Raw genomic sequence first — 24,051 nt, 5'->3', positions numbered from 1 at the left:
TTAAGTAGGGTAGGGTAGGAGCCATTATTTTATTTTCATTTTGCAGGATGAGCACATTTAGTAAACAGTGTTGCTTATTCTTTTGCTGTTGCATTAAACTGTTGCATTTGTATGTTTCTGACAATTGTAAGTCACTTTGATACATTTTATGTTGTTTGTGATAAATTTATATAAATGATGGTGTTTACCTATAGCTTATTTTATTGCCAAACCAAAAACAAAAACAGTTTTGTTACCAGGGGTTTTTCTTTAATGCCTCCTTCCCTTATTTTAGCTCATGGCTGCTAGGCTGTTGCCTCTTCAGCCCTCTGAAACTTTTTCATTGTGATATCTCTTCCTCTGATTCTCCTTTTCAAGTACAGAATTCAATGATTCCGCATGCTCTAAAGAAGACCTTTCTATCTGTTTGTGTGGGCGACTGTTTGCAACTCTGAAGGAGGGGTATGGGAAGCACATTCACACATTTTTTGCAGAGCTTCCGGTTACTAATTAACATTTTCATTAGAATATTTGAGTCATGGATGATTTGCATTAGGATTTATTATCTGACCTGCTAAACCTTCAGAAGCTATTACTGTCAGCGTGTGCCATAATTACAGGAAGAGCCGTCTCTGTGCCATATCAACACCTCTGCTGTACTAAATCTTTTCCTTTAGAATCATTGCTGCCCATTTCATCCCAGAATTATTAGATCTGATAAATTATTTTATGTCAGATGCTGCCATGTCCATCTTTTTTAATACTATCCTTGCTCCGTAATATGTGCCTTTAGCCATACAGACTAATGAACGGTTCCTCGTATCGTCTGATTACTACTCTAATGTTTTCCAGGCATGCTTGTCGATGAGCTTGGCATATGAAGCAATTTCCTTCAGTAATAAAACTAATTAAAGTAGGCAGTCATCCACACAACACTCTTTAATGAATGATAATGAGCTCATTAATCCAGCCGCTCTTGCTCACCAAGTCCACTAGCTGGACCTCTTCAAAGGTCTGTCTGTAGAGAACTCTAGGCCTGAAAAAAGGCAGTTACCTCAGGGAGATTTTTTTAAAAAAAGGCAATCACATTTATTGTGGGTCTTATGGGTTAAAATTAGAAAGCATTGAGGCACACTGTGTCTTAAATGATATATTTAAAAATTAAGTGTAAGGTGATGTATGCTGGCTCAAATAACTAAGAAAGAGAAGTAATAAGCTGATTTTTGTTGGTAGCAATAAAACATCATAGCACTTGATATAAATATTAACAGTGTGTGCCATTTTGTTGGCTGCACATATTGAGGTGTGTAGAATAAGTAAAATTATGTTTTTGTTTGCCCCAACTAGTTGTTTAAACTTGCCTTTTGTAAATTAACCTTCAATCTTACACTTTCAGCACAAAAATAAATAAGATTTATGGAACAGGTTCCTGCTTTAGCTCTTGTTTATCAGGAGGACAGAGGCAAACTCTGGGCTTCAGTCTCTTGATTAAATTACAGTTTGGCACGCATTATTGGAGAATGAATAAGCAACAAATCAACTCAGGAACTAAATATTGGGTTTCTGCATGTTTGAAATCTATTGTTCTGTTCAATGGTTCTATGCACCCTAATCAGCCCATCCTTGTTGGTTATGTAACACTCTCCTGACATAATCCAATGTATGATGTGCTTTTTCAGTTGCCACTTATTCAACATGCTTTAGATTAAGACATACTGGCCCAGTCCAGATGCACAATTCCTGGCTTGCTAAAGATACTTTAGCAGTCAGAAATGAGTGACAGTATCACATTGTCCCTCCTTGCCTTTCATCTTACTCAAGAATGTGGTGGAGGTCCATTTGAGACCTTGGAGGAGGCAGTTGACATGCACTGTCACCTTCAGGTCTGGTTGTAATCAGATGGCGGCTGCCTGGAGACAGACTGACGTTGGTAGGGCAGTGGTCCACACACCCTAATCAGCCAGCTTCTATTGACTAGTGCAATGATGTCTACCCCAAAATAAGTCCCATTGCATTTGATTGCAGGTAGGTGAGTTTAGCTATGGCAGGTGGCGCTACAGTCTAAACCACAGAGCCTAGGGCTTGCCGATCAGAAGGTCGGCAGTTCGAATCCCCACAATAGGGTGAGCTCCCGTTGCTCGGTCCCTGCTCCTGCCAACCTAGCAGTTCAAAAGCATGCCAAAAGTGCAGGTAGATAAATAGGTACCGCTCCGGTGGGAAGGTAAATGGCGATTCTGTGCGCTGCTCTGGTTTCGGTGTTCTGTTGCGCCAGAAGTGGCTTAGTCATGCTGGCCACATGCCGCAGAAAAACTGTCTGCGGACAAACGCCGATTCCCTCGGCCTGTAAAGCAAGATGAGCTCCCCAACCCCAGAGGTTTCTGTGACTGGACTGGACTGGACTTAACTGTCAGGGGTCCCTTAACTTTACCTTTTTAGGTGAGTTTAGGATTGCAGCCTCAGTGTTAACAGAAACAGAAACTGACACTGGGCTTGTTTTACAGCAGACACATCCAACAGGTAGATCACTGGCTCCCCCAGCTCAACAACTTTGGCTTACCTAATAAAAGCTCAACATTTTCTCCCTGCACCCCCCCCCCCAAACGGGGGTCAACAACCTTGACCTTAACCCCCCAAAAAGGGGTAGATCACAGTCACTTGGGAGTTGGCCACCCGTGTTTTACAGTTAAGATGGATTCAAAGTTAAGGAACATAATCACATTTCTGTCTCAATAAATTATTACCTCTCCTTCCAACTGAAAGGTTTTTAAATATTGTATCATTGTAAAAGTCTTCACTCAGATTCTAGTGAGATGATAGATAGATATAGCTATAGCTATAGCTATAGATATAGATATAGATATAGATATAGATATAGATATAGATAGATACACACACACAAAAATGATTGTGCATAGCAGCTTTTAAAATCCAAATATATTAATTTTCTCTTCTCCTTTTTAAATATAGCTTTTTTAAATAAACATATTTTATGATGTAATCATCTTCTTAATGACTGTGTAAGAATTACATTGTCTACATTTATCCAAAATCAGTGATATTTAAAGATTGATAGAGCTGTACAAAACGTAACAGTGAAGTATTACTTTAGCTTAACAAAAGTATAATTCCCAATGAAAAATACATCTCATTGTAAGGTCAGGATGTAATTGGAGTGCAGTTTGTGAAGTGTTATGCACTGGAAAATGTAGTCTCACCAGGTATTGTTATTATTCTCTAAGCCAATAGCTAGTGGAATTACATGGAAAGTTCATAAATTGCATTTTATTTAGAAAATCCAACCAGTACGTTACATTCCTTATTACTCGATTTTGTTAACTTTCCATGATTTTTTTTTGGGGGGGGGGCGGGGGCAAGGAATAGAAGGAAAGATATTATTATTGCTGTCATTTGCATAAAACAAACAAAAACGAAGCTGCTAATATTGCCCATTCACTTCTGCATACCTATAATAATATGTTCACATCTTTATCTATATGAGTCCCAGTTCTAATTGCAGTCAAGAACCTAGGGTGGCGGTGGAAGTGCCTCATTGCACAGGAAATTGTGAGGTACCAAACTCTTTAGTGGGATGCGGGTGGTGCTGTGGGTTAAACCACGGAGCCTAGGACTTGCTGATCAGAAGGTTGGTGGTTGAATCCCTGCGACGGAGTGCTCTCCTGTTGCTCGGTCCCTGCTCCTGCCAACCTAGCAGTTCGAAAGCATGTCAAAGTGCAAGTAGATAAATAGGTACCGCTCCGGCGGGAAGGTAAACGGCATTTCCATGTGCTGCTCTGGTTCACCAGAAGCAGCTTAGTCATGCTGGCCACATGACCCGGAAGCTGTACGCCGGCTCTCTTGGCCAATAAAGTGAGATAAGCGCCACAACCCCAGAGTTGGCCACGATTGGACCTAATGGTCAGGGGTCCCTTTACCTTTACCTTTAAGCTCTTTAGTTTATTGGGCTGTCATTGGGCTGTCCCACTGGTGAAACCAATGAGAATTAGTGTAGTGTCCTAAATAGAAATTTGGACTGAGACCCTGATCACTCGTACTAACATCAGTCATGATCACTCATGCTAACTTCCTTCAAAGTTGTTGAGTAGATAAAAAAAGAAAGAAAAAGATAACCCAATCTAGGACATAGGTTCTCAGAAGAAGGATGGGAAGGGATGAAGGGAAGGGAATGTAACAGATATGGGAACAGCTAACTCAGCACCTTCATGTGTGTTTCTTGGCAAAAATATAATGAGTATAAAACAACAGCAAAGCAATATGTAGAGGTTTTTATGCACAACATTAAAGCCAACATTTCTGGGGATTTTTCTAAATAGTATTGTGTTTTTGCTTTGATTTTTGTCATTCTAACATGATGCGAGTCTTCATTTGAGCAATAGCTTCAGAATCCGACATATGTTTAGATTTCAGAAGCTGCTACAGTCATAATGCATTGCCCCTGTGTATAGAGATGTGTTGGTTTTATAGCAATTTAAGTGGAAGCTTATTCTTTTTAGTGTGTTTGATAGAATAGTTTTACTACTTCGCATTACCATACATATGAAGGACCCTGGGAACGTTTCCAAACAATATTTGTGTCAACATTTTTGAATTTTAAAACATAGACATGTAATGTTCCCAGTCTTCCAGCTCCTATAATATGAAGGCAGGTTTTATTATTTCATGACAATGCATAGAGTGTGTAGAAATTGCACAGCCATTTGTGTCATATAACCATTGTCTATCCCATCTGAGCTAAGAACACAGTAATCAGATTAACTATAAGACTGATGTTTGATGGCAAAAAAGCGCTGTTGTTTTTGAAGTCTCCTTTGTGCTGGGCAAATTATATCTCATTTCAGGTGGGGGTACTGTTAGCATTGGACTTCTGAGCAGAGGACTAAAGTACTTCTGCCCCAGATCTTGGAGGGCTAGGCTAGATAAGGGGCCCCACCAGGGATCGACTATTTTTGTTTCGTTTGAGTTTATAACTTTATTCTAACAAGACTCCTGCCCTGGGCCTCAGACAAGCTCTGCATGTGGCTCCCCACCCAGGCGAAACACCTAGGTACTAACTCTGTCCCCGTGCGTACTATTGCAATACTATTACAGGGCCTAATAATGCCATCTGTAATAGTATCAGGGCTTCATTCATTTTCTCATCTTCCAGTGTGATTTATGTCATCATCAGCCCATCAGTGCTCATCTTCATGTTACATGTAGACCAGCCAGTCTTCACACAAAAGGATGAATGGACATAGATCTGACACTGGAAATGACAGTATCCATAACCAGTGAGAGAGCATTTCAATTTGCCGGGACACACTCTGCAACTGACATTAAAGTGGCCATTGTGGAACAGAGGAACTTCAAAGGAAGAATACAGCATGAAACAGCTGTGATACAGTTCATCAAAAAGTTCATTGAGGTTGTACCTCCTGGATATGTTGCTGTCCCCTCTCTCTCCCACATGTTACATGTTTGTATCCTTATGATGGGAACAGAACACTCTGACACAGAAAAATAGCATGCTAAGAAGATTAAGGAGCATTCAAACCTGATGTTTCCTAACACCTAGAGTGGTACAGTCCAGAAAGGTTTTAGCACTGTATCCAGCTGAATGTACTATAAACTACAAAGAGTTTTGTGGCACCTTAAAGACTAAGACATTGATAAAGGCATAAGCTTTTCTGAACTAAACCCACTTCATTGGATGCCCATAATTAAATCTTCATAGGCAATTGTATAAAGGAGAAATTGGAGCTGAATGGCTAGGAGATGCAAAAAACGTAGACAAAAAAACTGGCTTCCCCAACTCGGGAATGTTCATGCCAAATTTGGCACCTATCAAGAGGCACCTGAGGTGAAGAAACCACTTTACGCAATCTATTTTTGTTGTTTAGTCGTTTAGTTGTGTCCGACTCTTTGTGACCCCGTGGACCAGAGCATGCCAGGCACTCCTGTCTTCCACTGCCTCCCACAGTTTGGTCAAACTCATGCTGGTAGTTTCGAGAACACTGTCCAACCACCTCGTCCTCTGTCGTCCCCTTCTCCTTGTGCTCTCAATCTTTCCCAACATCAGGGTCTTTTCCAGGGAGTGTTATCTGTATACACACACATATTTGCCCCATTAGAGTTGGGTTTTTTGTACTTTGCAAACTTTGTAGCACCCCTGAGCTTACTGAGCCTTCTCTCTTGTTTCTCAGTAGCCCTGTTTTAGCTACATCGCTGTTGTAACTGAGCAACTGGGTTTGCTGTTAAATACATACATAAATAAATAGAATAATGTTAAACAGGATGTAAGATGGGCATTTCTTCTAGCATCTAAAAGTGGCATCCTGGTCTAATGAGATTCATGAAGCCTGTTACTTTCTATCAATGATAGATTTGGGGATAGATTTAAATAACATCTTTCTTCCTCAGTTATTGAAGTTGGTGAGCATCTTGCAGCAATCACACTTTCAGAATTTGATTATTTTCAAATTCTCATACAAAGTGACCTGATCAGTAACGTAATGATTGGAACATAGTTATCCACCAGATTTCATTCTTCTCTGAATGTTGTGATGCAGTTCTTCTCAGTTTTCTTTTTGGAAGAAGGCACATAAGAATGTATTTTGAGGGAAAATCCATATTGAAATACTTGTTGAAAATACACAGAATTCCCAGCTCTACATTTCAGGGAGATGCAGGTGAATCTTGAACTCATGAAAAGAACAGCATCTTTCCTTTCCTCAGCCTGCCATCAAATGAATTAGAAGCCTAGAGTATATTTTTTTTTTAATGGAATTGGCTAAGTATTGTAATTTTCTTGGTAGCCAGGTATTAACATATGTGTTGAAGCATGCATTTCTTTCGCAATGCCAGGTTTTCATAATGCACAGTAAGAGGTAGCAGCGGTGTGAATTCAGTGCAAAAATGAAAAATAAAAAGGTTACAGTTGGCATTATGGGCTTCTAGTTTTCAGTGGGAAAGGTTTCAGCGGGATTCTTTTCCATCCAGTGAATCTATGCTATTTCTTTTTTCTTTTTCTAATAACACTTGTTTAGTAAAATCTGTTCTCAACAGCAGGGATTGCACTAAGCCAGTAAACAGTCTGCTTAACATTCTATATTTTAAGGAATATTGTTCTAAATTTACTGTTCTACTTTGGCAACAGAATTGTAGTAAATTTGTTTCCTGTAGCACCAGGTTAAGTCTGCTTATGCTACTTTGTTGATTATGGTGTAAGCACAATATGTTTGCTTGTCCCCAAGTATACAGATTTTTTTTAAAAAAAAAAGAGCTTAGGAAATTAAAATGATACCTCTTGGTGATGCATATATAGAGTGTGTCATCACCAGCCCCATTTCAATTTCATGTGAAAGAACCATCACCACTCACAATTAGATGTGAAACATTCCAGCACACTTCTAGCTCGGCAGAATTAGACTGATGCAATAGAGCACTACTAGAAAGCTAGGTGCTATAATAAATATGTGAATTTTAAAAAAGGCACATGGAAATTGTCACTGTGCCTGCCTATTCAAGCCCCTCCTGGCCCTTAGGGGGTGCAGATGGAGGGGATTCAGCCAGCATCCCCTCTCCCTCAGCTCCTGGTGCATCCTGTCCTTCTTCCATCTCCATCTCCTGCCTTGCACCCTGCACCTTCTCCCCCATCTCCAACTGCTCAGATCCCTCCCCATCCTCCAACTCTGGCTTCTGCCTTGTGGCAGGCACAAAACCCCTTAAATTGCTGCCCCCTTCCTCTGGATCAGCCTCAGGCCCACCTACCTCTTTCTCCCACTCCTTGGAGCCCTGCCAGTCCCTTCCAGTTGGTTCATTGCAGGAAATGTATTTGAGCTTGTTGTTCTCACTAGTCTCTGTAGTAGAATCAGGGCCGGATTTAGATTTGATGAGGCCCTAAGCTCCTGAAGGTAATGGGGCCCTTTATATGTCCAGCTGTCCTTTGTCAGCAACAAATTGTCGCTGTTTTTTGTGTTGAATATATGGTAATTTATGGACCTAATAGGTATCTAAAGCCATTTGCACATAACAAATAGGAGCCTACACAACACAAAACACTGTTGCTGTATGTAGGTTTTATTTTATTTGTTTTGTATCTTATATTTTGGAAATATACATCAATATTTTTTCCCTTTAAATTTTCTTGGGGCCCCCAAGAGAGTGGGGCCCTAAGCTATAGCTTGTTTAGCTTATACGTAAATCCGGCACTGAGTAGAATTGCTGGTGGCCAGCAAGTCTCTCCCCCACCCCCTGCCCTTAATATGAATCTATTTGCTTGTGTCTTTCTTTTCCCCTTCACCTTAAAAGCTTCTGTAACATATTGTGATGTATTTGACAGTAATGGTCCAGAACCAGCAAGCCTTGAAATGATGACCTGTTCTTCACCTCAGGTTTCCTGGCATTTGCTACTTTTAGGCCATTCAAAGTACACGACTAGCTCTCATGCGTCACTGTTGCCTTTTAACACTGATGTTGCTGCTTTGTAGACTGTGCGTAGTATCATTTTGCTCACTGTCGACACTCATCTCATTATGCCCTTGCTCTATTGCTTTCCTGTTGATGGCATTTCATTGGTGAAATAAGTGCTTCTTAAAGTAATTGCATTCCTTGACAATGTTTTTCTTGGCTGATATCCAGCTGTCATAGAGTAGACCCATGGAAGTAGAGAGAGAGAGATAGAATGCAATCTGAATTTCAAAGGTTTCCATCAGAAGGATTTTTTTATGAGAAAGGTCACTTAAACATGTGATGTCACTTGCATTAGGTTCACCGTACCACATACTATTGCTGCTCTTAATAGATCTCTCTTGGAAAAACATTATTCCTCCGATTTTCTAGGTTGAATAGCTGATATCAGTACACAGTCCATGATGCAATCTGAAGGCACACAAGACCTCACTTTGCTGAAGCTAAACTTGCCTTGGTCTGGTCAGTTGGGAGCCACAAGCATGTCACCTTTGGTTCCATTATGATAGAAAGGTGGAATATAGATATACGGAAATAAATAAAACAATGCACTTGTTAGTAGTAAACCATTGTAGTATTCTGATAGCATAGCTTCACTACAGACTTATATAGCTTTGATACCAGTTTAACTGTGATGACTTTTCCCACCCCCAATAGTTATGGAAAATGTATTTCATTTCATTACATTTATTGAGGAAGGGACATCGCTCAGCAGAACATTTGTTTTATATGCCGAAGGACCCATCAGTATCTCCAGGTAGGGCTGGGAAGGATCCCTTCCCAGAAATTATGGAGATCTGCTGTCAGAGTAGACAATATTGATCTAGATCAGTGTTTCCCAAACTTATCCAGCCGTTTTTGGACTACAACTCCCATCATCCCTAGCTAGCAGGCTCAGTGGTCAGGGATTATGGGAATTGTAGTCCAAAAAACAGCTGGATACCCAAGTTTGTGAAACACTGATCTAATTGGTCAGTGGTCATTTAAAGCAGCTATGATTTATAACTCACTTTTCATTTCCAAGGGAAGGCCAAAGCCGCTAACCACCAGAAAACAACAAAATTAACACAAAATAGGGCATGTGTCAAAATATAAAACAAGTGCAATTTGTTGGTGGTGTGGTGTATTCTTAGCAATATCCAGTCCCATCCCATACCCCTGTAGAAGAGAGGGAGACAACAGAATATATAGCATACTGGTTTTGAGATGGGATAATGTTGGGGCTGTATGTCCAATGAAATAAATCAATAGAACAGCAGTTTCCTGATCTTCCTAGGAAGAGGAAATGATTGTCGGGCCAGCTTAGGTCTGTAGTGCAGATATGCCCCGATAGCTGAGAACCTTGCTTTCATTTCTAGCCTTTGCACTTTTATGGACACCTTCTTTCAGTTTAATTTCATGCCTTTTGCTCAACCTGGCCCATGACATGTGCTGTTTGAATCTCATTTAGAAGAAAACTAAATCAGCCACTGGCCACAACATTTGACTTGCTAGCAATATTGTTGCCTGTCATGCTGGTTTATTTCCTTTCATGGAAGGGTTGCTTCCTTCCTGTTTGTCGAATGCCTACATGTGCATCTTCCTGCTTTTTCCATCTGCAGTCTGATTTTTTTTTTTTAATAAAGGAATTCCAATAATGCATCCGAAGTGAAACTTCTGTAGTGTTGTTTTGTGTGAACAGAACTATGAAATTTTATGGCCATCTGTTCCTTCACTAAAATAAATAGACGCCTGACAGGAGCTTCAATAAAGGGCTTAAAAGAATCAGACACTAACAAAACGGGCTTAACACACAGGGAGCTGTTCACATTTCTGTGCATATAATATCTTTGGATGCATTAGGTTGTTTACCCTGCAAACTTAGAATATGTTATTAAAAATATTGCACATGATAGAGGGGCATTGACTTTCATTACTTGGATGTAATTATCTTGCACTGTGTGAAGCTGCCTTTTCTTGTTAGGAGCAAAGGAAAAGCACAAAGTCTATTATAACATCTCTTTTGATGTTTTTATAGGATATAATGAAAGATGAATGTTCAGCGCTGAAGCTTCAACTGAAGGAGAGAGATGAACTCATTTCCCAACTGCGCGAAGAGCTGGTAAGCGAGAGGCAAGGCGTGTTTTCTTTTGGAACTCACTCGTAACTGACAAGGTCACTCGCGGGGACCAAGTAAATAAATAAATAAAGTTGGTGGTGCCTGTTACAAAGCGGATAGCTTGGAGCCCGCTTAAATCATTCACTTCTGATTCATGAAGGTTTTATGACCCTAAATATCTGGGGACTTGCCAGCCTTTGAAAGGGCTACTTACTACCTGGACACATAAATAGTAGTTGTCCTGTTTTATAAGATTGTGTTGACAGTTGTCTTGCAGCATCAAGATGCATTAATCAGTGATGAGAAGAAAGCTGCAACTATCTGCGGCTCCAATAATAATAATAATAATAATAATAATAATAATAATAATAATTTATTATTTATACCCCGCCCATCTGGCTGGGCCTCCCCAGCCACTCTGGGCAGCTTCCATAGAAACCAAAAATACACTAAAACATCACATGTTAAAAACTTCCCTGAACGGACTTCCGGGTCAGCGCCATCGACGAATGGCGGAGTTCCTCCGACCGGAGGAACGGGCTCCGTGGAAATTGGGTCTTCCCGCCGCGGCGAAGGCGGGGACCTGCTAGAAATCCCAGGCGGAGGAGCCTGGGAACGTGGGGTTCGGCAGAGCACCAAGAGCGCCTCCCCTACTCGCCGGGAAACCCCCTTTTTGGGGCTCCGGAGCGAAGTGGGGTGAGCAGCGCGGTGCAGCGAACCGATTGCTACTTTCACGGAGGGAAGCCGCACAGCCATCGCTGGAGAGCGCTGACTTTTTCCTGATGACATTTGGACTCTAAACAAAGTACCCATGAGTAAAAACGGAAAATTGGATTAAGAAATTTGTGAATTAGGCTCCGAAGCGGGAAGGTTTAAACAGGAAGTCCGCCTTCCGCTTTTTGTAAACAGACTGAAGCAAAAACCTTGCAATCTAATAGCCTGGAAAGTTGTCTTAAAGATTGAAATTTCCTGCATCTACTACCAATAAAACCCCCTTGGAAGCAGGAGAAAAGGGGGGGGGAATTTGACTGTTTAAGCCTGCAGGAGAGAGAGTAAAGGAATATAAGTTTCCATCGCCCCAAACCTGGGAACGGGGTGTCGGGACAGAAATCGTTGGAGACGTCCATTGATTAAAAGTGGAGCACTTTGACAGATAGTAAAAAAAAAAGAGAAACAAACTAACTTCAACGCTGCTTTCTGCATTTCTGCATTTTAAAGAAACAAAGTATTTGAAAATCGAAAGTAATTTTCTTTTGTTGGATACGTTTTTAAAGATGGATACAAATAGAAATTGTGTCCCCTAGAGGGAGCCTGTCAGTTTGCTGTTGCAGTTTACTCGGAGACTTCACAGCTGCAAGATTGAGATCGTGGGACCAGTCGTTCAACCTTGAACAGAAATGTGCTGGGAGGAAGTTTTGGTGTCTGCCCTTGGCAGGACAAATGCATTGCTGGAGCAGTTGCATGAGAAGATGAACTTGATGAATGAAAAGTTGGACTTGATGACTGCTGTAGCCAGTGAATATGATTTAACAGGAAACAAGGATAAAGAAACTATACAGAGACCAATTCAGGAAACTGGTTCGACAGGGCAAGTCCAAGGGCAGATGAAGGCGGAAGAGGTTGCGACTGTACCCCAAGCAACACAAATGGTGAGACCCAAAGTCCTGCAGGAGCAAAAGCCGCTGCTTTGGAAGATTGAACTTGGAGTGTGGCTGGAAGCATCTGGAGTCAAGGAAGCTCTTAATTCTGGTGGGACTATGAAACAGGTTGACAATTATCTTTTGGATAACTACTTTTTGGATTACAATGATGATGACGGGGAGTGGGACTGTGGGGAATGGGCTAGCTTGATGAAGGAAAATGGAGATTATCACCGGCTGGAATTCCCCAGAGACCCACTCCCCAAGGAGAAAGGAAAGAAACTATGAAAGAAACCAACAAAAGACAAAGAAGAGCGTAAGCACAAACAAGAACAAGAAAATCTGCAGAAGGGGCATAGAAGAGACTTAAGGGCCTCGGACATAAGATCACCAGATTGATGGACTGGATGCAATGGTCAGAAAGGACTGACATAACGCGAGACCAGGAAGAAGGGACGTTGGATAAAAACTAGAGAAAAAGAAAAAGTCTATAAAAAGAAAAATTTCTTTCTATTTTTGGAATTAGTTTAACACTAATGAAATATCAGGGATTATGCTGGAATGGAACCAATTGGCTTTAGTAAAAAGGATTTAAGGAGTTATGTAGAAATATGGCTTAAAATTTGAATTTTAAGGTTTTTAAGGCAAGATAAGGTTAAAGAAATTAATGTAAATTGAACAATAGAATATAGCAAAAGATGGAAAGGATATGTTGAGTTAATAAACAAGATAGACTGTTAAGATAAATTATTTAAACAAAAATTGAGAAATATGGGAAGAATTTGCTGAAACAACGAATTAAGCTAGAATACAAAAAGGGAGGTGTGAGGAGGTCCAAGAAACAAGCAAATGAAAAGATGCAATATGGGATTTGTATTCTTTTTTCTTGTTTTTTTCTTTTTGTACTTTCTTTTTGATTTTTCTGTTGTACTTTTCTGTTCTTTTTTTCCATACTTATGTATTTTTGAAACTTTGAATAAATATCATTAAAAAAAAAAAAACTTCCCTGAACAAGGCTGCCTTAAGATGTCTTCTGAATGTCAGGTAGTTGTTTATCGCTTTGACATCTGCTGGAAGGGCGTTCCACAGGGCGGGCGCCACTACCGAGAAGGCCCTCTGCCTGGTTCCCTGTAGCTTTGCTTCTCGCAATGAGGGAACCGCCAGAAGGCCCTCGGCGCTGGACCCCAGCGTCCGGGCAGAACGATGGGGATGGAGATGCTCCTTCAGGTATACTGGACCGAGGCCGTTTAGGGCTTTAAAGGTCAGCACCAGCACTTTGAATTGTGCTCAGAAACGTACTGGGAGCCAATGTAGGTCTTTCAAGACCGGTGTTATATGGTCTCGGCGGCCGCCCCCAGTCACCAGTCTAGCTGCTGCATTCTGGATTAGTTGTAGTTTCTGAGTCACCTTCAAAGGTAGCCCCACGTAGAGCGCATTGCAGTAGTCCAAGCGGGAGATAACCAGAGCATGCACCACTCTGGCGAGACAGTCTGCAGGCAGAAAGGGTCTCAGCCTACGTACCAGATGGAGCTGGTAAACAGATGCCCTAGACACAGATTTGACCTGTGCCTCCATGGACAGCTGTGAGTCCAAAATGACTCCCAGGCTGCGCACCTGGTCCTTCAGGGGCACAGTTACCCCATTCAGGACCAGAGAATCCTCAACACCTGCCCGCCTCCTGTCCCCCAAAAACAGTACTTCTGTCTTGTCAGGATTCAACCTCAATCTGTTAGCCGCCATCCATCCTCCAACTGCCTCCAGACACTCACACAGGACCTTCACGGCCTTCACTGGTTCTGATTTAAAAGAGAGGAAGAGCTGGGTATCATCCGCATACTGATGAACGCCCAGCCCAAACCTCCTGATGATCTCTCCCAGCGGCTGCATGTAAATGTTGAAAAGCATGGGGGAGAGGACAGAACCCTGAGGCACCCCACAAGTGAGAGCCCAGGGGTCTGAACACTCATCCCCCACCACCACTTTCTGAACACGGCCCAGGAGGAAAGAGCAGAACCACTATATGACAGTGCCCCCAGTTCCTAGCCACTCAAGACGGTCCAGAAGGATGTTATGGTTGATGGTATCAAACGCCGCTGAGAGATCCAGCAGAACTGTACGGCAACAGTTCTAATGTGGCTGTGTATGCACATCTAGTGGTGAAATATCAGTGGTGCTTCCTGGTGACAAAGTTGTCCAGCAAAACGTATAAGCATGCTTTTATTTTGCCTGTTTCCACACATTATTATCTTTCTTTGGGCTTGGATTCAGACTTTGTCGTGCTTAGAGCATACTCAGTGATATCAACGGCACTGGAATTAGTCATGATTCCATTGATTTCAATAGGTCAGCGCTAAATCTGGATCTGTTGTATCATAAGCAATACATTTTAAAATGAATATAAATTGACTTCAGTTAGGGTTACCACACTGGACAAATGTGGAGGGTCCTGGGCACTGGCTGCTTTTCACATCAGGGCAATTCCCCACTAAGCAGCCATGAGCTTGCATGGTGTTGCATGAGCTTCCAGGGCTCACGGCCAACTCTCAGTGCCTAAGGGCAATGGTAGGCAGGCTCCAACTGTGCCAACTTTTGGGGTTCCTTTTCTTTTTGTCTCAGCAGAGTTCCTCAGAAAGTCTTCCTTCATCTTTGCAGCAGCAGCAGCAGCAGTCCAGCCCTCTCTTGGTGAATTCCCTTGACAGGAATAAACACCTCACCCATTCACTCTTAAAGTCTTCATTATTTACAAGCTGCATGACACTACTGGTCTACATATAGAATAAGAAACAGAACTATATACAGATTTCTGCTCTCTTCAGCCATCCAGCCAGAGAGACAGACTTTCAAACTTTCACATATTATTTCAGCCACTCTGACCATCATTTGCGCGCGCGCGCGCACACACACACACACACACACAGATGGTCTCACCCTGCCACATGCCCCAACTGTCCAAGGTCATGCTTCAAGGCTCGTTACAAGTTTCTTTTGGCAATACACCAACACCTACCACCATGGTTGGTTACCACATTTTGGAGATCAGCGAGTTTCTCTTAACAGGCAAGCTCATCAGGCATGGACCAATTAATTTATTCCCATTTGTGCTCTCTGAGTAGCTGGTGTGGGGTGTTGGAGGACTCCCTAGGCTAGTGTGTGATGTGGTGTGAGGGTCTGCAGCTACAGGGGGAGTAAACAGCAAAATATATTACCAGCAGACGTGTGGCTTTCGCAGAGGATACAGTATTTGAGTGTTACCTCTAATTTGTGACCATACATAAACTTAACTGGCTATTTGGTTTCATCCTCTGTCTACAAAATATACATATACAGGATCTTTCTATATATTGTTTTAATACGGGGGGGTGCACTTGTGTAAACAATTTTCTACGCAAATTAATTCGGACTTCATTCATATTATGCGCACACGCAGAAAAAGTTCTTTGCAAGGATGAAAAGAGACTTCCTTCTACAATAAATACTGGTTATCTGTGTTCTGTTTTCAAATGTGGATACATTAAGGAATGATATATGGTGTAATTAGTATATAAAATTAAATGACAAAATGGAATACGGAGAGCATCCAGCTTTTGTGCCTTGGTGGAGCAGCGATACAACATCAGTCTTGTCTGAGGCATATATTACAAAGTGGCTGGCGATGTTTGTCACTGCAGAATTATACTCTGTTGTTACAGTGAGCTTCGGCTTCCTTGGCATTGGTATCTGCTCATTGGGTAGAGAATCTGTTGTTTGTCACAGGCATGAGAGCACGGTGCCAGAGTTTCATATTAGGCAAAAACCACATGGCTAAGGCCTGAAGGCGCATGAGCGCACCCGTTTGCTGATGCTAAGCAGGTTTGAGTCTGTTCAGTGCCTGGATGCTGACTGCCTGGGAGCCACATGTATGCCACTGGACTGAATGATTGTGCCCCCCCCCCCCCGAAAATAATGTGACCCAGAGTGACTTATAAAGTCAAACAAAAATTATAACTAAGTAGGTTTTGATACTTTGGGAAAGCTTTTTTCAACCATGGGTCCCCAGATGTTGTTGGACTGCAACTCCCATCATCCCTGACCACTGGCCCTGCTAGCTAGGGATGATGGGAGTTGTAGCCCTGCAACACCTGGGGACCCAAGGTTGAGAAAGGCAGCCTTAGGATCTATGAAGGATGAAAGGTGGGATAGAAATATAAGAATTTGTTTATAAAATCTAGGGAAAAAAATCATTGCTTGTTATTGAAAGGTTGCTTTTCATCCATAAGCCCCCCTAAGCAGGATATAGCAAAACAAGAGAGGATGACAATGTATTTAACGAATATCATGTTAAAGTAAAGGGGAAATGATGCAGAACATATCAGATGCTACAAAGCATTTGTTTGTTTAATTGCTGTATTTATTATTTTTTCTGTTTTTATATAAGAAACTTTGAGAGGTGTATAAATAAAGAAAAGTCAGATTTAAATATATAAAGGAATAAACACTCTCACACTGTGTGTTTGTGTGTGTGCGCGCATTAACCAGCTGGCATAGAGAAAATGAGTTCTAAAAAATAGAAGCCATCACTAAGAAGGCATTCTTATTATCTGATGTCAGTTTAGCCTCCTAACTTGGTGGAACCTGACAGTATGTGTTCAATCAGGGGAAAGAGGAAGATGTCAAGTGCAGAGCACTTACGGCTTTAAGGTCAGAATAGGCATCCTGAACCTGAAAAAATGCTGAAAGTCATTGGTGTATTGACCTGAAAGTCAAGAGGTAGTTGCAATGTATTTCTTCTAAGCAATGCCAGAAAGCAAACAGACCTATGTTTTCTGGACCAGGTAAAGCTCAATAAAAGATTCTTCTATATGAGTGGCAAAAGAAAACTTAATGCTACTCAGTGGCCTTGCAATAAAATTCAACATTTCATGTGTTGATACTTGTTAGTGTGATAGAGGGAGGCTGATGGGGACTGTTGAACTCTATGGCTCATAGAATCAACACCCTTACTGAAATACCGAAACAAATATGGATTCCATTCAGAAAAGTGTTTCATTTGGACTATTCCTTAATGCTGTGATCCCTGTACTGATTTTTCGTCGTAGTCACAAACATTGTGGCATTTGTGGTTTCCTTTATTCCACATCAGATTCTTTGTTTGTCCAGCAAGTTCAGTATTGTCAATTTTGCCTGCCAGTGACTCTCCAGTATCTCAGGCACAGAAAAGGCTTTCCCATCAACCTGTTACTAGATCCTTCAAACGAAAGATACCAGAGATTGAAACTGGAACTTAAGGGTGCCTCTCAATGTGCATGGTTGAATTAGCCCCCCCAGGATCCTTTGGAGCAATAGAGGTGCCACAGGCAATGGCAAGTGACCCATTAGACTACATGCTGCTCCAGCTGCGCTTCTAAAACAGATTCCACTCCTAAATAACCCCCTAGATTCCTTGAAAAAGGAGCTGGCTTTGCATCACAAAATAAAATTATGGGAGGAAATGTATGCTGCAGCCAATTAGATTCTGAACATTTAACAGATTCTACAGGAACCACCGTAGCAGCTGGGGAATATTGTGGGTGTCACTGTCTTAGAAAACAATGTTGAGAAGTTGCACATTACAAGGGCTATTAGGGAATAGGCATCACTGGGTACCTGCCTAGACCTACACCCCTGTAGGGGACCTATGCTCATTCTCCAGAGACATTTGATCCTGCCCTTCATCCTCTTTGCTGTAGCTGCCTCTGCTCACCTGCAGTCTCTGGGCATGCAGTCAGTAGAGTGAGATACTGCAGCACTGTCTACCTGCAGCACTGTCTACAGTCCCTCCGTGTGGTTTGGGCCCAGGGAGGGAGGAGAAACAAGTAGGCAGGGGTAACTTGGAAAGGAAGAGGGAGGACGCAACTAGAGGAACCTCCAGAACATGGAGCCAGCCCTGATTGCTACGGCAGTATATTGGCTGAGAAGTAAAAAGCCACCAGGTGTTGCTGGAATCAAGCTGGATACACTCCATCTCCTTTTGCAGAACATGAAAACCAGGTCCCTCACACTGACAGGAGGAGGTAAATGAGATCTTTCTGCCTGAAACCTGGTCTACAGAGAATATGCATCCCCTGCAGCTGCTTCTTATGAGAAGCTTAATAAGTCAAGACAAGCTGTTGGAACATATGCAGTAGGCTGGGAGGTCCTAGGATTAATCTTAGGTGATTAAAAAGATGGCAGGCATTAACATCTTTTAACTTGGCAATTTATCAGAGATCATGGGTATTAAAAATATTGGATAAGTTTCTCTTGAGAGTATATACGATAATCTCAGGCTTACCGTTCCCCCCAACCTTACAGTATGCTGAGGGTAAAATTTTAGTTTAAAACAGTTGGTCAATTGGCCTTTGTATTACTGGCATTTTGAGCTATTTAGTATCGGAGTTGCACATGGCTGAGTGTCATAAAATTCAACGTATACTATGCTGGACGATTAACATGGACTTTTCCAAACTAATCAGGTCTTTGTGTGTGATATTTGGGACCAAATTCTCACTGGTGCTAGCAAATCTAGTTTACACTAACTGTACCTCTACTTCTCTGTAGCTTTATTAGTTTTAATATAGAAAAATAGAAATAGAAAAGTAGTTTTGATTCACCTCCAAATACATCTTACAATTGAATTAAATTTCACGCCCTTGAAACTTTAATGGCATGATAATCTCTGTTTGATAAGAGTAACTGTTGTACGCAAGAAAATCATATTGTGCATTCATCTTTTTGATAATTCCTTACTTGTTCTGCATTCTATTATAATTTTTGATCTTATTTCACGTTGGCTATTTTATGATCGGATATTAGAGGTCCATGGATGATTTACATAAGAAGAGACAGCTGTAAGTACTTTCAAATCTTCTTTCTTCCTCATATTTAGGAAACATCTGAGCAGAAAAGAAATAGATTAGGTGTACTTAAACATTATTAAAGTGTCAGATTCCTTTCCTTCTTTTTACAGGGAGAATTAATTGCACGTATTCCAGAAAAAGGCTTATCTCAGCAGTAATTACTCTTCAAGTCAACTCAGCAAGGCAGCTGTAGAGTGTGAAAATGACAGTATCCAATGATACACAATGTGGATTAGCCTCCCAATATCTCGCACTCTCTGAAGCCTTGATGAAAAGCTGTCAGCAAGATAGAATCTTTAATATTCCCTTGCACTTGTGGAGGTGATTCTGCATATTAGTTTAAGTCTCTATCACAAAGTGGCGTCATTTTGCACCACTCGGTGCCGGATGCAGATAAATGATTGTTGTGGCACCGCTGCAGGAAGAGGTTTCTGGTCTGACGCTGATTCCCTCAGACATGATTTGCATGGGAATAATATGGCAGGAGTTGAATGTGTCGGCAATAAAACTCTGTCCTTAAGTGTCTCCATCTAGAGATCTTACAATGTGACTTAAAACCCCTTTAATAATAATGCACCACATATGCTTGTCTTATGTTAAGGTGTCACCGGTAGACGGCTAGCTTCAGGAGATATGCACGATTTTACTGACAGGTCTCCTTGCAGATTTAGATAAATATGACCTGGCTTTACTTTGAAAGTGCCTTCATCTTTCTGTCACACTGAGGAAATGGTAAGCGAGCTGCGTGCAGATGAATGGGGTGGAGAGGCATGACATGTCTCTCTTTATTTCCTGATAGTTCAAACCCTATTATTAGATTCTGTTCGGAAATTGCTCACTGTATTACTTTTTCACTTTAGAACAAATAAATAATTTATGACTTCCTTTTTATCCCACCCTTCTTTCTTTGTACCCCCTCATTTTACCCTCTTATTTTACCCAACCTTTTGAGGTTGTTTAGGGTGAAAGAGAGTGACTTGCGTAAGATCGCCCATTGAGCTTAGTTTTCTGAATGGGGATTTGAACCCAGTCCTCTGAAGCCCTTGTACACCAGTACACCATTCTGGTGCTTCAGTTTTCTTCTTCTTCCTCACTACTACCTTACAATCTGCATTAACCCAGTTTTTTTATATGAGAAAGTGAAGCTGTGATCTAATGACTTGCCCATGGCTATTCATTCTGCCCATGGGTAGGATCTCAGCCACATTCGCTTGTGTCTGAGGAGTTCTGCATCCTGGCATGTTGGCTCCACATACTGTAGGAGTTGGAAGTAAGCAGGGTACAGAGAGATAGTGCTGGTTTGCAGGATTAGTGTGAATGCATCCCTGCTTGCTTCAAATGAAGTGTAATCTACAGTTCCCCGAGTTTAAGAGTACAAAAACCTATGTGACACTGATTATAATAATAATGCTGATTGCTTTCCATTAACACTAACGTGTTTGCATCCAAGCTTTTGTGCACGTCCATTAGACTTTGTGACACACACAACACATCCTGGGGCTTTATTTGTGATGCTTGTGGAGGAGTCAAAAAAGTCCTGTGAATTCACATACAATGTTAAACCCAGAGTTTATTTATCTCTGCTTTATTAGAAGTGCATCTTATCTGAACACCTTTCTGCAATTTTGGATGGATGCAATTTACTCCTAATTTCAAATGGTTGCATTAAGCACCACAGGATCTATTCCAAAGATAGGTGCTTTGACACAGGAAGCAGGCTTGGTTAGATCTGAACCTTATTTCCATGCAAATGTAAATATTTTTTTATCAGTGTTAAAATATGAGGGTATTCTATGCAAAGATAAATCATCCCTGAGGAGATGTAATATTATGGGCCAATCAGTCTGCAATACTGTTGGCCTTAGGGATGGGAGAAAATATGATAAAGCTGTAGAGAAAATTAGAAAGTGATTTTGGCCTCCCTCTAAATGGGTTTCCTGACAAGCACTGGAATATTCATTAGAAACTGATGATACCATTTCACAAGGAATTCTTCCTCCCTAATAGTCTCTTTTTCATAATGTATTATTTCCAAACTTGGTTGCTATTTTGTTTCTGTTTCTACATAGTATATAAATAATCTCCATGACAAATGGAGCTGCTTGAACAATAAGGATACAAAGGGAGCATTTGTATTTCTCTATAAATTTGACTATGTGCTGCATTGTGTACATCTGTAATTTTCTTCAACCTGAAAAGACCTGGCTGGGGCACACATTCTACTACTTGCAGACTATGGTCTGGTGGGAAAGAACCAGAGGGGGTAGTTGGCATTCATCTGTCTCGGAAGACAAAGGAGGAGTGCACTTTTGGGGGTGAAGTCAACCTGTTGGAAGGTTGCAGTGCCTGCTTTGGCTGTAGAGACCGATACAGGATCCAGGGTATTTTTTTTGACTCTGACTCTGGAAAAGGGAATCTTACACCATCCTGTATTCTGTGTGCAGTGATGGGACCCTGTTGTGTTATTCTAGAGCATGAGCAAGGGTGCACACGAGGCAGTGTGCAGGTACCCAGAGCAAAGATCATGGCTGCTTCACTCCTTCCCTGGTCTTGCTGCTGCCTCACTACCCTGAACTAAAATTGGTTTGGTTTAACATTTTGAGAGGTTGTAGTGCTGCAAACCTATGTACACTTGACTCGGGGGTAAGTCTCATTGAACTGGGGGGGGGGGTTTCTACTTAAAACCATACAACACAATGGATTACATGGGATACATGTTAATCTTTTGTTCTGTTAAAGCTCCTTGGGACATGGTTGATCATTAAGGTCTGTGAGCTGAATGGATCATTAGCTACTGCATTACATGTCCTTTCAAAATTTTTAACTCAGGGTTAGCAGGGATTGTTTTGGAGTTCCTTAATAACCAGCTGAATATGTCTCTCTCTAAGGCAGTTTAGAAACAGACATTTGGACCTATATATGTATTGGGTATTCTATGTGGTTCCTTCAGGTTTATGGTTTGTCTTATCAATGACATGACAGGAGAGACAGTTAGTATTACATTCAAAATCATGAAACTGATTTATTTATTTATCTTTTTTTAAAAAACAACTTAAGTGATTTGCGAGCTGCATATATAGTCAATCAGCCTTCTAAGCTACAATCCTAAATCCATTAGGCCATGTTGAATACTTCTGCATAGGCTGCGCTGTCCTGTATATTAAACTGATTTTGAGGTTTCCTCTCCTTGGATAATTGGACTTCATGCAATTTTGATATTCTAGTGTACATCAGTTTGTAATAACTTAGTAACAATCTATGATCATTTTCTGGAAATCTGATTAAAGAGCATCAGATCCTGCTTACTAATTTTTAATTGGGTACTACATTGACTTTATAAAGCAGGACAAAGCCTGAGCCACTGGCTAATGGCAAATTATGAGATCATCTTGCTAATTTATTAGCTTTATGCATTTGGTTGGGTTTGTCTGGGGCATTAGCCTTTGATGTTGCATTAATTCTGTTCTCCAGGGCTGCGGAGAAGCAGCAGCCAATGGATATGCCGCTCCAAGACCTCTCTGAGCAAGGAGATGGAGTGAGACCACATTGTTTTGCATTAAATTTTGCTGTATCATTTAATAACTCTACATTTGGGGAGGGGGGAACCAATCTGGGACCAACTTAGAATGGTCACAATGAAAGAATAAGTATTTGCTAGCAAAATGCCCATAATAATGACAGGTGGGTTGCCATTACAACTGAAGGGTTCTATGTTATCTTGGGGTGGGGAAAATGGGGGAGCAATCTGTAGTAGTCCTGTTGGTGCCATTCAGAGCTTTCCTTCCAGTGCAAAGAGCAGAAGTATTGTGTATCTAGAGGGAAACCCAGATTGGACCATAGTGGGAATGAAGGACTCCTCTCCCTATAATGAGGTCTTGACAAAGTTTACCCCAAGTACTGTATACTTCTTTATACATATAATAAAATCATATAACTGCTGAGCAATTATTACCATGTCCTGTGAGCAAGCCCCACTGAACACAGTTACTTACTTCTAAATAAACATACTTAGGATGCTGTTGTCATTTATAGATGTTTATTTTATTTATTTTTGTTTCATTGCAGCCTATCCCAGAATACAACCAGGTCTGCCATGACTAGCAAGCATCATTGGGCAGCTGCTGAAGCAGTAGCAAAGCTTCTGTTGTTGTGCAAAGAATGTGGGGCAGAGAACTTGACAAAACTCTCTGCTGCCCCATGTAAAGCCCCCAACCCCCCAGTAATTAGAATTGCTGCAAAAAAGTGCTATTATTCTACAGCCTTTCAGAGTGAAAACTAAAAATGCAGACAGAATGGATCAACCTAGCATTTGTTTTGCCAGGTTAGCTAGGGCAGATTCATAGGACCGGCCAGTAAGAACAACATAACATTCCTGTATCTCTTCTTTTCATCCAGACGAGTGTTGCTAATGCATACACTTAATGGGAGGGCTGTTAATAAATCATTGGACCTGCTTCAGGTCTGGGTCTTATCTATCAAACATGGAATTTAATTCTCTGGAGCAGAGTTTGCCCCATCTTGTTTAATTTATGAAAATAACATTCATCCCTTAAGGGACAAAGATATTTGCTTTCTTTCTCCCTGTGGTTTTTGAAACAGTGGGAGGACGTGGCTCATCAACACTCTTCTGCCAAATTTCTTAATAAATTGTGTTTTTCTATCTCTACCGCTATTTGATCTTTATTTGCCCTAGGAAGTGTTAATAACACTGCAACTTTCTTTCTTGCCCTCAGTCATAACACCAGTTGCTATACAATCTTTAACCAAGTTAGTGTGATTAAACTTAGGGCTCCATGGGAAATGTTCATGGGAAATGTTGGTGGTGGTGTGAAAAGGGACTTGGGGGTCGACTTTAAGCACTCTCCCAAAGCCCCCTAACCTGTTTGGTTTGGTTGCAGTTCACTCTTCTGCTCTGCCTCTCTTGATAGCTGCTTCTTCTCAGCTTTGTAATCCAGGCAATCAGGGGCCACACAGCTTATATATTGACACCATACACTATCTGCAAATCAAATTT

General features: G+C 41.3%; 1 protein-coding gene across 8 annotated transcripts in view; it reads left to right on the top strand.

Annotated features, from left to right (window-relative positions):
- The window catches only part of CCSER1 (coiled-coil serine rich protein 1), a 709,135-nt gene that overhangs the window by 355,605 nt on the left and 329,479 nt on the right, over positions 1–24,051 (top strand). For all 8 annotated transcript variants that reach the window (XR_014538426.1, XM_083571140.1, XM_083571139.1 and 5 more), the window contains exon 8: positions 10,463–10,546. Coding sequence is in view for 7 of the 8 variants with exons in the window: in XM_083571140.1 (XP_083427266.1) it covers positions 10,463–10,546 (84 nt within the window). In the remaining variant the exon portion in view is untranslated. The remainder of the gene's footprint in view (positions 1–10,462; positions 10,547–24,051) is intronic.

Source organism: Podarcis filfolensis, assembly GCF_964270895.1.
Source record: "Podarcis filfolensis genome assembly, chromosome: 9".
NCBI classification, from domain to species: domain Eukaryota; kingdom Metazoa; phylum Chordata; class Lepidosauria; order Squamata; family Lacertidae; genus Podarcis; species Podarcis filfolensis.
This window is presented reverse-complemented; position numbering and strand designations above follow the sequence as displayed.